General features: G+C 43.0%; 3 protein-coding genes across 3 annotated transcripts; 2 read left to right on the top strand and 1 right to left on the bottom strand.

Annotated features, from left to right (window-relative positions):
- Window positions 1-5,800: 5,800 nt before the first annotated feature.
- LOC134378941 (histone H4) lies at window positions 5,801-6,112 on the top strand. The gene has a single exon (XM_063098231.1). The coding sequence runs from the start codon at window positions 5,801-5,803 to the stop codon at window positions 6,110-6,112; it is 312 nt and encodes a 103-aa protein (XP_062954301.1).
- Window positions 6,113-12,106: 5,994 nt separating this feature from the next.
- Window positions 12,107-12,575, bottom strand: LOC134377953 (histone H3.1). The gene has a single exon (XM_063096772.1). It carries the CDS (start codon window positions 12,567-12,569, stop codon window positions 12,159-12,161), a length of 411 nt encoding a protein of 136 aa, XP_062952842.1. The 5' UTR covers window positions 12,570-12,575; the 3' UTR covers window positions 12,107-12,158.
- A 2,593-nt stretch (window positions 12,576-15,168) lies between these two features.
- Window positions 15,169-15,819, top strand: H1-1 (H1.1 linker histone, cluster member). Its single transcript, XM_063097915.1, has one exon. The coding sequence runs from the start codon at window positions 15,169-15,171 to the stop codon at window positions 15,817-15,819; it is 651 nt and encodes a 216-aa protein (XP_062953985.1).
- Window positions 15,820-15,986: the final 167 nt, after the last annotated feature.

Here is a 15,986-nt window from a genome sequence, read left to right as displayed (position 1 = left end):
CTTTATCGGCGTCTTTTTGGCGGATGATAGACCAGAAGTTGTGGCAGGTCCGGTTTCGAACATGATTGTAGGTTTAGTTATCTAACAGGAAAAAAAAGGGGGGGGGGGGTTGTTAACCTGTCAGGCCGTGAATGTGTGCCTACGAGGGTACTTCAGAAAGTTGATGGACAGATTAGTATTTTTTTTAAAGGTTTTTCCAGGGACTTGAAGTCCCTTTGTGTACACGCGCACAGAGATGCTGCGCGCTGATTGGTTCACAGCTCAGTCTTCCATCTTGGCAGCAACCTCGTCTCAGCTCTGTCCCTGAATTGTTTCTGGCAATTCAGGAAAACTAAATATTTTCGAGGATATGTCACACCAGTTTCACTCTTCAATGAACGGGACGGCCGAAGCTTTGAGATCTTTCCAAATTCTCCAGTTTTTAACACGTGGGCCTGAGCCTTTGTTAAAACCCCCTGACTCAGATTCACAGGTCAGAATGACAATTTCTTGATTTTCGTTTAAAATATAAATTCTTCCCTTTGTGTCTTTCAGTTGCTCCCCCCTAGTAATATCCTACACATTTGTGGCTTCTCATACATTCAACAACTGCTTGATTCTCATTGAGATTTTCCCAGAATGTCTGTTTCATGTGAGGAGTAGTAACATAGGCTCTTTCTGGGTTTTTCCACAAAAACAGCTGTAAGGGATACTTAAAACAACATCATTTTCTGATGAGGAAAATTGTTATTTCGAGATGAAAATGTGTTATAATGGCTTCTTGTGACTACTTGGAGTGTTAGTTAATTTGAGGGTTCAATTGTTCAACATTTCTCTAGAAAACTGAGAAATGCAATGACCAATGATCCTGAAAGGATGGTTGGGACCGTTTGCACTAGCTGTTCCCAGGGGATATGCAGGAAAAGGTTGAAATGGACTTCTCTAAGGGTGTAAAGAAATCATTTTATTTTTATTGATTTTGCGGGGAGGTTGGGGGTGGGGAATGAGTTATTAAAATGTTCAGGAGCCTTGGGTACAGAGATCTGTCATGCTTTGTGTTATGGTTTGAATGTTATAGATTCGGCCTGTTAGGTTGCTGTGACCAGCAGTTTTAAATCGAGCCATTCAGCCCAGTAATTCCAAGTTTAAGAATACAAGGAATAAGCTGATAAATGCTCACTGGTGCCTACAAGGTTTTTAAAGCATTTAGGATCCAAAAGTTAAATTTTGAGAGTTCAAATGTTTCTTCAACATTCTCTTAGGTCTTCCACATCCTGATATATATTCATCTAGGTTTTTAAATAAAATTTCTACTTTTTGTCTTACTTCCTTTTACCTTTTAGATTAAACTGAAAATTATTATGATGTAAAATGTCAGGTCGGGATCTAACTGCTTGCGTATTTTCTTCCTAGCTAGCTACCCATGTTTCATAATTGTTAATCTGTTGACTAAGCTTAATTTGTTGAATCCCTTTATTATGTACTATATTAGTTTATATTTGTGGCCTTGCTTGTAAATATCCTACTTATTTGCATTACTTTCTCTTTTCCAGAAGTACATACTGTTGGGGCTCAGAAAGTGACACCCCAAAATGAAGGCCTCAGAAGTAGCCAAGCAATATTTTCCTCTGACCTGCTCGCCTCCCTCTCAGCCTCATTCTCCCCCGAGGCAAGCCTTAAAAATTAGAATCCCTCTTCCCCAAAGTGGTCATAGAAACCAGAATCCCATTCCCCAAAGCCTGCCATAAAGATTAAAATTATACTCTAATCTCTCCCCGCTTTCTATCTTGGAGCTGGCCATAAAGAAATTCTCTGATCTACCTTGTTTGATGGTAGGTCATAAAACCCACATTCTAGAAAAGGTCCTGCCCCATATCCTGGTGGGATGAATGCTACACAGAAGGTCTCAGAATATGAACAGAGAGGACTTGCTGGGTTTCCCCTTTCAATCTCTTAGCATTAGGTCCTAGTTTTCTTGTTTAGTCACATTTCTAAATGGCTGTGCTTGCTTTGTAAAGCCTAAGCATAGAGATGGAAAATTTTTTTCTATAACTTTGGGTGCTTATTCTGAAAGGCTGCCATGTCACATAAAACTATGATGTAATAAAATTTGTTATGCCTTTCTATTAATCTCTGTTTATTAGTTGATTTTTCAGAGAACATTTAAGGGGTTGAAGGGGAAATTTTCCCTTGGCCCCTACAGTACCATAGCATGCCACACAATTTTTTCACAATTCTTGCCTCTACTATCTATTCAAATTCAGGATTTGCAAGTCGACCGTTTTTCTTTTGTTGATCTTATTTTTATGTTTTTCCAGAAAAACATAATCAGGGATTATCTTTTTGGGGACTGAAGGCTAGAAGCAAGGTGATTTGAATTAGAATGGTGTATGTGAGAAGAAAAATAACATTTATTTTAAACTTTAATTTCTGTATTTCACCTAATGATTGTGGTTATTTTTTATTGTATGCTATTCACACAATATTTTACAAATTAAGTTCAGAATGACTACACAGAATGCTGAAGAACATGACAACAACTAATTCCAAAGATCTTGCTTCACATTTCTGCACCTTATTCCTTACAACTAACATTCTTTCTTTTCCTGCAGCTGAGATATAAATTGATATACCATGTATTTGGACAACTGTCAACAACAACAAAACACACACACAAAAGATTAAACTTGAATTGTATAGTTTACTTGGATTCATTTGTGTTCCAAGGTTTTAATAAAGCAATTTTTGGTTTACACAATAATCCTTTCATTTTTAAGATGGTGAAAATGACATTTCTCTGTGAGTGTATGTGTGCGTTTTACATTTTATTTTTCTAGACTCTGGTATAAACAATTCTGCCTGGCACAGACATTTGTTACCCATAGAAGAGATCTCTTAGAGGCATCAAGCACTTGGCTTATATCTGGGCAACTTTCCTCCCAGGCTCTGGACCCCAGATGAAGGCCGAGTATCTTGGTTTTTCTGGTTATCAATGTGCTGGCTGTGATGTACAGTGCTTGGCTTTTTTTCCTTTATATTTTCCTTATCTGTAGGAAAAAAGGTGCTTTAGGTACAGAGTATGACAGGATAATAAAATTTCAGCAGATATTTAAAAATCAAAGAATGGAAGAAATTTACATTTGTGAAAGGAAATTTACTGAGCATTTTGCACCGAAGAGTAATGCCAGCATTTTAATATCATTGCATTAAGCATCTATTACTTTGTATTAGGGAAATGATTAAGATGGGGCTAGAGACAAACACAGGGTGTTTACTGTAGCAGAATATGACACCTCAAAATATACTTCACATAAGGATTATTTTGCGCTAAAGTCACTTTAAAAACAGCAGATGCAAGAAGGGCATTCTAATCTCCCCTCTTCTTCCTGAAAACAGGAGATAAATTTCTTATGCAAAAGATGCCCTCCCTGTAACCAGGAAAAAAGTACTCTTTAGAAGGGAGTCATAGACGAAATAATTCTGTACAAACACAGTTGGGAGTCATAGCTAAGGGAATTTTGTACATACAAACAGACCTTATTAAAATAATTCTTATCCTCCTTTAGCTTTCCCACAACTGCCTCTCTTTGTTCAACTTAATAGAAAAGCATTTAGGTTCTGCCATGTCTTTGGGTCTTCATTTCCTTATGACGGCTCTCCTATCCCATAAAACATAGAAAATAAATTTGAATTATTTTGTCCTGTTAATCTATTTAATGCCAAATTAATTCTGGAGAATTAATGCCCACATGGAGACCACAACAGACTAGAGGTGAAATTTTGTCTCACAACAATGTACAGATTGAATGCATTAAATGTTTGTTGCAAGATCTTCATTTAAACAAAGTTTTCTTCCTAAGACATCTCAGAGTGATGTGACATCATAGGCTGAAGTTACAGCTAAAGTTGTTGAAGTCCAGAAACAGTTTTGGTTTGTTAGACAGACTTGGTTGAAAAGACCAAAATTCTCAGAGAAGAGGAAGAAGTCAAGTTCAGGGTTCATTTTTTAGACTTAAAAATTTAGCCCTTCCCATTTTTCCAGTAGAAGTGACTGATTAACGAGTGTTTCAGAGAGATTTAACACAACAGTGAGAAGTCTGTATGGAGATTTGAACTACACTCCAGGCTTGTCTTCAGGAAGGCTGTGATTGTCATGCATCTTGAGAAAAGAAACAAAGGAATATTTTCAGACAATTATTTCTAACATGTCACGTATGAAAAACAAAACCGTCTGCCATCATCTTGTACTTTATTACATCCTATGATTTTAAAAAAACAATCTCCACTAATACATACATTTTTGCTGCTGGCGATACTGTGCTGGGAGTAAAAGCCTGAAAATAAGAGGTCAATATCCCAACTCCCAGCAGATTTTTAAAGTAATAATAGCTAAAAATAAACCATATTTAAGGGGCCGACCCGTGGCTCACTTGGGAAAGTGTGGTGCTGATAACACCAAGACCACGGGTTCGGATCCCTATATAGGGATGGCCAGTTGCTCACTTGGGTGAGTGTGGTGCTGACAACACCAAGTCAAGGGTTAAGATCCCCTTAGTGTTCATCTTTAAAAAAAAAAAACCAAAAAACCCATATTTATGTAGTAGTAGTTCTTAGTGACAGTCTCTAACGATTTACTTACATTAGCTAACCTGAATTCTCACAAAAGGTTCATAAGTATTATCATTACCACAGTTTTACAGATGAACAAAAGGAAGGCAAGGTTACAAGGTAACAAAGCTAACAATCCTTCTCCTGAATGAGAAGATACAGAGTGTAGGGGTGGCAAAATTCCACCTTCATCCTCCTAGTGTCTTGGTGGGGCCTGAAAATTATGTTGACATAAGAAAGATTAAAGGAGAAAGGCATACAAATTTATTTAACACAAGTTTTACGTGGCGTGGGAGCCTTTATGAGAAAATGAAGACCCAAAGATACAGAGTCAGTTACTTATTTGGGCATAGAATAGTAAACTGTGAGAATGTGATAAGGCAAAAGGGCTTGGGCTAGGGTATTAAACAGGGTAGAAAAGAGACTAGGAACTAGGGTTAGTTTAACAAAGATCGTACAAAATTGTCTTGGCCTTAACGTCCAGTCCTTGAAAAGAATGTTGCTTTTTTTTCCTATATAAGCAGGACATTTTTCACAAGGGAATTTCATCATATGACTATTTCATCTTCTGCTTTTAAGAATGAAGGTGAAAATGATGTTTCTGCACCTGCTGTTCTTACCCCAAATCCCCACCCTCAAGTGCTACAGACAGAGGCACCTGCTATTTTTTAAGTGTCTTTAACTTTTTTTTTTTTTTTTTTTAAGATGACCGGTAAGGGGATCTTGCCTTGGTGTTGTCAGCACCACGCTCTCCCAAGTGAGCTAACCGGTCATCCATATATAGGGGTCCGAACCCGTGGCCTTGGTGTTATCAGCACCACACTCTTCCAAGTGAGCCACGGGCCGGCCCTCAAGTGTCTTTAACTTTAGTAGGCAATATGCCAGAGTACTATATCTTCAACTGTTTCAAGTGCTTTGTCATTAAAATATAAGCCCTTATTAAAATTGTCAGACAAAGGTTTAGCTTAAGATTCAAATAATAGTGTAGTCAACAGGAGGGAAAAACTCAAGGTATAAAGTGAAACTATTCACTACGTTCTCTTTCACACTTAGTCTTTGGGTCACTGCCTAGGGAGGGGCGGAGCAGAAGGTGCAGCAGTACCGCCTCATTGTCCCGCTTTCGGTTCTCAATCAGGTCCGATTTCTGCTTATAATTACCCGTGGCTCAACGTGTCATTTCACTGACTGCTTTTGTTGTCTGTAAGACTAAGCTATGTCTGGACGTGGCAAAGGAGGGAAGGGCTTAGGAAAAGGAGGCGCCAAGCGTCATCGCAAAGTTCTGCGCGACAATATCCAGGGCATTACCAAGCCCGCCATCCGGCGCCTGGCCCGCCGCGGAGGCGTCAAGCGTATCTCCGGACTCATCTATGAGGAGACCCGCGGGGTCCTCAAGGTGTTCCTGGAGAACGTGATCCGTGACGCCGTCACCTACACGGAGCATGCCAAGCGCAAGACTGTCACCGCCATGGACGTGGTCTACGCGCTCAAGCGCCAGGGACGCACCCTCTACGGCTTCGGAGGCTAAAACCTTTGCGTTTCTCCTGAACGGCCCTTTTCAGGGCCTCCCATTTCCTCTCAAGAAGAGCTGTGCTCGGCTGTTGCTGTTAACTTCTCGGCTGTTGCTGTTAACTTTTATCTGTTTCTAGACCAAGCGTGGTCTCGGCTACTGGTATACCCGCTCGCCCGCTTCCGGCCCCCGTTATGACGGCTGAGCGCGCTGCGGCTGCGTCGGGCGGGTTAGGAGGGAGCAAGGGCTTCCTTGAGGGCGGGAACTAAAGCTGGGGTAAGGAGTCCAGCGGTTGGAACTCGCGGGGGGTTCCCGGGCCCGGCCAGTATGAAGGACGCAAAGATAATGGGTCCCCCGCGCCTTTTCTCGAGAGAGGTCTGACCTCGCCCTACGTCGCCTGTAAACGTACTAATCAACGGCCCCTTCCGCCTTCGGTAGGGAGGCGGCTTTTCTGGTACAACGGCAGCCCAGTGAAGTGTTAAACTTGCCTTTTAGTTGAAGGATTATTCAGTTAAATATTTGAACAAATGAGAGCTTGCGAAGCTGCTGCCGGCTGCTAGGTTAAAACGTTGCCATCCCAACGCCGGGTGGTTACTCCAGTGTATGTGCCCTTCAGCGACGTCAGGGAAGAGTGGCCCTTTGGCCTTCCCCTTTTCTGTCCGGTCCTCTCACGCCTTCACCAATCAGGCTGGTGCCCGCCCTTACTTGCGGTCATGCTGAGGGAGGTCACCCCCCTACCTAAACTTAGTCTCGTGTTTAGAGGCGCCTTAACGTTACTAATTTCCGTCTTCAGGAGGGGACCCTCCTAAGCAGTCCGCCTAAGCAGTTTGTAAATTCCCACTAACTAGGCCGAAGGAGTCTGTGTTACAGTTAAGGTCTGTGATTCCTTCTAATTCCGGGGCCCGTGGCAGGGCCTCGCCGAAGGAACTGGAAGGCGTAAGCTCTCTCGGGTAACGGTGGCTCTCAGGCAGCTTTTGTATCTTCTCCGGCCCCACTGTCCCCCTAGTTCATCCTCCCTCTTTCCTCTCCCTGCTATAAATTGCAAGATATTTTTTTTTTTTTTGCTATGAAAATTTCAAAAAACTATGTGTTTATGAAACGTTAAAAAGTTAGGTGCCAATTCAGGAATCAGCCAATTGAATATTCAGCATCTTTGATATAATACTTGAGAAATGTATTGATGGCTGCTTCAGGGGAAAAAAGAAAAAACTCACCTGATTCTGGAGGAGAAGCTGATAGGCAGTTATAAGTGAGATTCTGGAGTTCAGGTGAGAGGTGTGAGTTAGAGGTAAATATCAGAGTCGTCAGCATATAAATGGTGAGACTGTACAAGATCGCTAAAAACCTAAACACAATTTAATGCAGCATTGTTTGTAATAGCGAAAGAGTGGAAATTGCGTCACAAGCTACTGGATAAAGTATGATCGATGGCCATAAAATGGAATACCGCACAGCCCTACTAAAGAGCAGGAAAGCTATACTCTTGTCATGTGTGCTGGTGAGCTTTGGCTCACTTGTGACACCCCTCTCTGTTCTTGGTCATCTCATCGAATTTCACCACTTATATGTTCTGTGGTCTGTGAAATAGTTTACTTTCAACAAGAGAACTCCATGGACTAGCTGTTAAGTGTCAGGTCAACTTGTAGAAATGCCAAAGCCTATGATAATGGCAGCTTCCAGCTGTTTCTCATTCCCAATGTTTGTTTTTTGGAGGATGGCCTTAATCACGTCTCCAAATGCTATCAGTTTCTTTCCATCCACTTCATGCCTCACAAAGAAACGTAATTTAAGAAAAATAGTGTTGGCTATATAAATACTCTCCCTGACCTCTCCCCTAATCTGTAGGCATATATCCAACTGCATATTTGACATATGTATTTGAATACCTAATGGGCATCTCAAACTTGTCCAAAATGGGTATCTTGAAACATTAACATCAATCTGTTCTTCTTCCAATATTCTCCACCTCAATAAATGGAACTCCATTCTTCCAGAGGCTCACACCAGAAAATTTTCAGTCCTGTTTGACCTTTCTCACAACTTTCATCCAATCCAGTCAGCTCTGTGTTCAAATCAATCAGACTACCTTTCACTACATCCTCTGTTGCTTCTCTAGAATAAGCCACCATCACCTTTTGTCTGGATGACCACAGTGACCCCTAATTAGGCTTTCCACTTCTACTCGACCTCCCCACCATGATCCATTTAAATGTATTACGTCCACCCTCTGCCCTAAACATTCTAGTGGCTTTTCTTAGTCCTTATAATAAAAACCAGCATCTTTATCACAGCCTACAAGTAGGGTAACCAACCATTTCAGTTTGCCTGAGTCAGAGGGGTTTTTCAGGATATAGGACTTTCAGTGGTAACACTTGGAAAGTCCCAGGCAAAACAGGATGAGTTGGCCAACCTACCTAGAAGGCTCTGCCAAATCTGGTCCCTGGCTACCCTCTCAGCTCACTCTATCACATTTCTTTCTTTTCACTGACCTCCTTGCTGTTTCTGGAATGGACCAAGCAATTCCAGCATCAGAGCCTTTGTATTTCTTCTTTCTTTCTAGAAGTGTCTCATCCCAATATCTGCATGGCTGTAGATAAACCTCATTTCATTCAGGCCTGTATTCAAATACCTGCCATATGAAAAAGAATTGTCCTGACCACACTTTGTAAAATAATATCCTTTTCTGCTCATTTTTAAAGTATTCCACCTGTAACAATATTTTTTCATTGATTTTTTTTGTGACTAGAATATAATATCTCGAATTATACTAAAATATAATTCCTTGAAAGTGGGGACTTTGTTTTGTCCCTGAAGTATTGCTAGCACCTAGAACAGGACTGACATCTAACAGGTATTCTGTGGAGCTGTGTTTTGAATAAATGCATGCATGAATATTCTACACAAGTCTTCAGGCCTACACCAGGCACATCTGAGTGCTGCTACAATTGATTCCCCACCTCCAAGTCCTTGACTTGCCCTTCCTGAAGCAATCAGCATGGCACTTTTCTCTGAGATCTAAGGGATGACGCAGGGGGTTACAAATCAAGCAGCAGCATTTTCCTTGTGAACAAGGACTGCATGAGTGTTAGAATTGAGGAAGGGGCTGGCCGGTTAGCTCAACTGGTTAAAGTGCAGCCTTATAACATCACTGTCACAGGCTGGGATCCCTGCAGCAAGCCAGCTGCCAAAAAAAATTGAGGAAGGCTCAGAGGTGGTGGGTATGATTCTATCAGCAATTCTATGAACTCAAAAGGCCAGGTAGGCCATAACACAAGCCAGTTGTGGCTATTACCACAACCACACCTCCTACGTAGGAAATCTGTTTCCATAAACCTTTTTGCTTTGACTCTGGTCATGAGGAGAGAGAATTCTAATTTGCTCACTGATGTAACCCAATGTTTTACAACAGTATCTGGCACATTACATGAGGTCAATCAATACCCTCAGAAGGAATAATACCAGCTAAGGAGGACATAAAATGACTGAAATATCCAGGATGAATTCTTTCCATTATCAGCTTTAAATAGATGAGGGTGGGAGGTGGGGAGTGAATAAATAAATAAATAAATAAATAAATAAAGCCAATGGATCTTGGATGATTGTCAGATGTAACACAGGACCCAAAACTCAAGGAGAGACACAGCCATGGCCGAAGCTAACATACTGAGGCTGAAATTAACTCCCTATAAAAATGATACCAAAAAAGCAACTGTGAGTATACCTTAAGATGATAGTAAGATGTTTCCCTATTAGCCAACCTCAAGTAGTTCACATCCCTTCTCCAGCTGAGTTCTGAAGCCTGACATACTATTGCAACACATAATTGCGTAAGGGACATCCTTTAAAATTTTCCTTGGCTAAAATAACTGACTAGACAAAATCCACACTTCTAAGTCTAGCACAGGAGCCCTCAGACCAACAGTACTGCCCTTACCAATCTCATCTCCTGCCACTTTTCCTGTATCACTGTCTTTAAAAATATATGGACAGACCTGTAGCTCACTCGGGAGAGTGCAGTGCTCATAACACCAAGGCCACGGGTTCGGATCCTATATAGGGATGTCCCGTTAGCTCACTTGGGAGAGCTGGTGCTGACAACACCAAGGGTGAAAATCTCCTTACTGGTCATCTTTAAAAAAAAAAAAAAAAATTATACGTGTGTGTGTGTGTATACACATATACACACACATATACATCAGCTTTGAGTTATACTTTAATACTAAAAAATCATCCACTTTTAAGTGTACAATTCAATGAATTTCACTGTATTTACTATTTGTACAACCATCACCACAATCTTAGAACATTTCCAACACCCTAATTTCCACTTCTCTGGGAAGGAAGGAAAAAGTATGGCTAACTGCTAAGGGCTGTGTTGACACTGAGAGAAAGAGGTGCCTTTTCTCCTTAAACCGGATTTTAATCTCCCCTGAATCCAATCAGTGTCCTGGTTATTCTGGCAGAGTCTGAATCCGGTTTCCTTTTCAGAGATTTTTTTTTTTTTTTTAAAGAGATACATCAACGTATTGGCAGGGATAATTTCAGTATTATTCTCAATACATGATTGCGGGATATTTAGATGTCTCTCATTCTTTTGTAACCCGTAAAAAAGAGACGAATTTTTAAAATCCAATAAAACGGCATTTTGCCGCTTTCCCATCCCCCCTCTCTGGCTCGGCTCAGGGAACCATATCAGCTCATCAGTTTTGATTGGTTGACAGCCAGGGATAAGGCTCGCTGATTGGGCAGTGTTTCTCTTTGTTCCCTGAAAACCGATGCAAGTTTCGCAGAACACTTGGTTCTTTTCCATTCCTTTTTCTTTAAGGATTTTGGAATATCACTGCCCTACCCATATCCAGTTAGTGGAGGTAAGAGAAGCTGAGTGGGGAAAATGCAGTTTTGCCTTTACCGCAATCGTCTCAAGGCTGTTAGCTCAGTACTATTGATTTTTAATACACACTGAGTTGCTTGGATTATATTATACAGCTCTTTGAATAGTTGGGCGGCCCTGAGAAGGGTCTTTTGTTCAGAAGTGCAAGCTGTGACGAAACCAGAAACCTGAACCGCCAAAACCATAAAGGGTGCGTCCCTGTCGCTTGAGCGCGTAGACCACGCCCATGGCGGTGACAGTCTTGCGCTTGGCGTGCTCCTTGTAGGTGACTGCGTCGCGGATCACGTTCTCCAGGAACACCTTGAGGATCCTGCGTTTCTCCTCGTAGATCAGACCGGAGATGCGCTTTACTCCGCCACGCCGAGCGAGGCGCCGGATGGCGGGCTTGGTGATGCCCTGGATATTGTCGCGTAAGACCTTGCAGTGACGCTTGGCGCCCTCCTTACCCAAACCCTTCCCACCCTTACGCATCCAGACATGACTCTCCAAGAAACGAACCTACAGCAAATGAGAGAAATAGGGAACTGGTCCTTATATATACCTACCCCCTTCCTCCCGCTCCCAGCAGATACATAGAACGAAAACCGCGCGGGCGGGAAATGTGATATGCCTGCAGTCCCCTCCCCTTAGGTCTTCCTCCAAGCCTCAGGAACTCACCGGGGAAGTCGGTTTAGGAGGGAAAGGAGTGGGACAAAGCCAGTTTGACCACTGGTATTTGCCTCCTTAACTGAGCTGCATTGTTGTTTGGAGGAATTAGGTTTGTAATTTAAACGTAAACTCAGTGACTCTAAAAATACTTTAAATAGGACACCTTATAAGGCAAAAAGATCTCTTAATAAATTTCAAGTTTAAGACAAACTGCAGTTCATAGTGACAAGCCCATTTCCTTTAATTTAGCCACGTTTTAGTAAAGCTCTTTCTCTCAGATTTGATGCTCTAGGCGCCATGTTTAATGCTCATAAAATGCCTATTTCACGTCTCTTTAACCCTCTGGCGGGAACATTCAGCAAAAGCACTTAACCCGAATGCATTTTCTTTTGTTTCTAACGCTTAGGTGACTTAAGCACTCTGAAGGTTAGTGCCCCGTGTTTTTTACAGCCACTTTAACTGAAAACGTGGGTGGCTCTGAAAAGAGCCTTTGGTTTAAGTCTCAAAGAAAAGATGTTAGTATAACTACGCCCGCTCTCCGCGGATGCGGCGGGCTAGCTGGATGTCCTTAGGCATGATGGTGACGCGCTTGGCGTGGATGGCACACAGGTTGGTGTCCTCAAACAGCCCCACCAGGTAGGCCTCGCAGGCCTCCTGCAGCGCCATCACGGCCGAGCTCTGGAAGCGCAGGTCGGTCTTGAAGTCCTGCGCGATCTCGCGCACCAGGCGCTGGAACGGCAGCTTGCGGATCAGCAGCTCGGTGGACTTCTGGTAGCGGCGGATCTCGCGCAGGGCCACGGTGCCGGGCCGGTAGCGGTGGGGCTTCTTGACGCCGCCGGTGGCCGGCGCGCTCTTGCGGGCTGCCTTGGTGGCGAGCTGCTTGCGGGGCGCCTTGCCGCCGGTGGACTTGCGAGCCGTCTGCTTCGTGCGAGCCATGATACAAAGCAGCAGTAACGACACACCAGAGCAGCTGTGCAAATGTGTCGACCCGCCTCATTGCTGATATTTATAGTATGTGAAGAGTAATGATCGGATGAGGAAAATGCCTATCTAATGACGTATAAGGCTCTGATTGGCTTATTTTTAAAAGGTCCGACAAACGTGCAGCTTAATTGGCTGCTATATTCTATCCACGGCTCTTCCAGTTTTTTTTCATTGTCCTTTTCCCTTGATTTTCATAACCTGAAAGCAGTGCTTTGATTGAGAATGTTACCTTTTCATGAAACTAAAGACATTGATCTCAATAGTATTGTAGTTCTCCAATTCGGTATAACATCTAGTACTTGAGAGGAAAAAAAAAAAAAAACTGAAGTAATATTGCTCATCTCTTCCCCGAAATGTATTTACACTTCCCTGCTCGTGATGCCGGGCTAAACTCTCTGAAGCCCTTTACAAAAACGGGGTTCTTTGTCATGCTTTAATTGACTAAAGACCTCGACTGAAACCTACAAAGCATAAATAAAAGATAATAAAGTTAGACTGTCATCACAGAAACGTTTATAGAAACATTTCCTGTAATGAGACTTCTTTTTATTAAACGTTTGTGCTCTTCTGAATTCCACACCAGCAGCTTTCCAAAGCTCTCGTTTTCTTAAGCCTAGGGTATACTTTGCGAGGTCAAAATGGCGGTGGCTGTCTGGTTCTCCAACACAGCCGGCGGATACGCTGGGGTACTCGCCAGACAAGCTTGGAATTATTGCCTTTACAACGGCTATGGACACTTACTTTTGCCTCATTAAGGCTGCCACGTGAAACCGGCAACTCGGGAACATGAAATGGATTTTGTCCAAAAATAATTGGGAGTCCACACAACAAAAAACTTAAGTTGGTCGCGCTAAAAGCTGATCTCACAGTAGTCTCAAACGCTGAAATGGTGGATGTGACCCTTTCGTACATACTGGAGGTAGACCAGCTTGTACCTTTTGATTGGTGTACTTCATTTTTCCGATAGCCAATAAGAAAGCAGATTTAGCATCCTTCATTTGCGTGGAGCCATTACCGTTTTATTTGAAGCCACAATTTAACCCCATGGAAACAAAGCAAGCAGAAATTTTCCAATACTAAATAAGAAACTAGTGTAGAAACCATTCTTAAATCAGATAAATTCGGAGTACTTTCGTCTTAAAAGCTGAATTTGATTATATGCCTCGTTTATTACACTCAGAAAAGTTTATGTCTAACAATTTGCATAACTGTTTTACAACTAGCTACACTTTAAGATGCGTGGTTTTCTTTCCAATTGTTCTCTTCCAAATTCTCAGAAGTTACTTAATACATTTGAAAACAGCTTCTCAATAAAAAGGGAACAAAGATCAGTGGAGTGTGGGACCATTACTTTATTTAGTTGGTATGTTTGAAAGAAATGGTAATCTCAGGTTACCTTAAACCCGTGCGGACTTGTTTGAAAACCGTAACAGCGCGCGCGGGAATGAGATGTCACCTCCTCATTCTTGGGGGCGCTATGCGGTTACCTAGAAAAAGACTGTGGAAAGGGATGTCGGTTTAATGGCATTTTGTTCTCCCACCAGTTAACAGTCTCTGGTTCGCAATGTGAAATCGTTTTAACATATTTATGCCTTTAAATGCTTGTTATAGGCACAAACACGTTAAAGGGAGGTTGCCCTAAAAATCTTACCCCAGCGGTGTGTTCTCTCGTTTACACAGTAAGTGGTCTAACACTTGGCACACTGCCTGTCAGGGAACCGTTTCATCCACCGAGCGTTTACTTAATGCGTTTGTAGTCTCGACTGTGAACTCCATAAATCTTTGTTGAATAAGAGAATGTGTTGATCTTGTCACGGTATGCTAATAACCATGTACTGACATGGAAGATAGGCTGTAAAACCTTAGCGCTCTTTTGGGGTATGTCATAAGGATGCAAGGGCATCGAATATTCGTGAAGTACAGTGAACTGCGGAAATAAGTTGCAATTGCAGATTTATTAATTTTTTTGCATACTCTTCCATACTTGCAGATTGAGTTGTAACCGCCGTGTTAGTAAACTATTTCCTACAACCTATTCTCCTTTGACCAAAATACACGAAAGGTATTCAGCACATATCGCTCTTCAACGTTGCCAGGAAATGCAATAGTATTTATGAGGACTTGCCTCACATCTGCAGACAAGGCCTACAGCCTTCGCTTTCCTCTTTCCCTCCCCCATTTTCCACCCCCCCGCCCCCCCTCCAAAAGCTGCTTTTTGAGAGGAAAGTTGCATCTTCTGATGTTACTGGGAGGCAAAGTCCAATGCTGCACTGCCTTAAATTTCCGTCCCAAAGAGTAAACGGGGACGGTTTCTTGGGGGTGCGTTTTCTCTCAAGGTAAGCGGGATGATAGGCCCTTGCGGCACCCAACCGCCTTCTGACTCAGGGCCAGTACCGCGGCGGCCTAGGGGGCGCTAGGGTACGAGGGGCGGGCACCAGCGCGCACCAATCACGGCGCGGCCCCGCCCTATAAATACGTCTGCGCCAGGGCCTTTTGCTTTCTCTGCCTTTTCAGGTCCTGGTGGTTTGCCTTTTGTGTGTGTGCAGTCGCCATGTCTGAGACGGCACCGCCCGCTTCAGCTGCTTCTGCTGCTCCCGAGAAGCCTTCGGCAGGCAAGAAAACAAAGAAGCCTACGAAGGCTGTGGCAGCTGCTAAGAAAAAACCCGGGGGTCCTTCTGTGTCAGAGCTGATCGTGCAGGCCGTTTCCTCTTCTAACGAACGCAGCGGCGTGTCTTTGGCCGCCCTCAAGAAGGCTCTGGCGGCTGCCGGCTACGACGTTGAAAAGAACAACAGCCGCATCAAGCTGGGCCTTAAGGCTTTGGTGAGCAAAGGCACCCTGGTGCAGACCAAGGGCACCGGCGCCTCTGGTTCCTTCAAGCTCAATAAGAAAGCCTCCGTAGAAGCCAAGCCTGCCGCTACAAAAGCAGCAGTAAAAATTAAGGCGACAGGATCTTCTAAGAAGCCCAAAAAGGTCACAGGGGCTGCTGCTAAGAAGAGTGTCAAAACTCCAAAAAAGGCTAAGAAGTCTGTGGTGGCAAAGAAATTCTCTAAGAGCCCCAGAAAGGCCAAAATTGTGAAGCCTAAGAAGGTAGCCAAAAGCCCTGCTAAAGCTAAGGCTGTAAAGCCAAAAGCAGCCAAGGTAAAAGTGACTAAACCAAAGGCTGCTGCCAAGCCCAAGAAGGCGGCACCTAAGAAAAAGTAAAGTACTGGTTGGAAGCTTTTTCCAGCAACCCAACGGCTCTTTTAAGAGCCACCTACCTGTTTCAGGAAAAGAGCTTTAGTGCACAAATGAGACTGAACTTTAGTCCGTATGTATGCTAAATGCAGTGCATTCTCAACCCAAGATTTACTTATTAGAATCACTTAGGA

Source organism: Cynocephalus volans, chromosome 5, assembly GCF_027409185.1.
Source record: "Cynocephalus volans isolate mCynVol1 chromosome 5, mCynVol1.pri, whole genome shotgun sequence".
Taxonomy (NCBI): Eukaryota; Metazoa; Chordata; class Mammalia; order Dermoptera; family Cynocephalidae; genus Cynocephalus; species Cynocephalus volans.
This window is presented reverse-complemented; position numbering and strand designations above follow the sequence as displayed.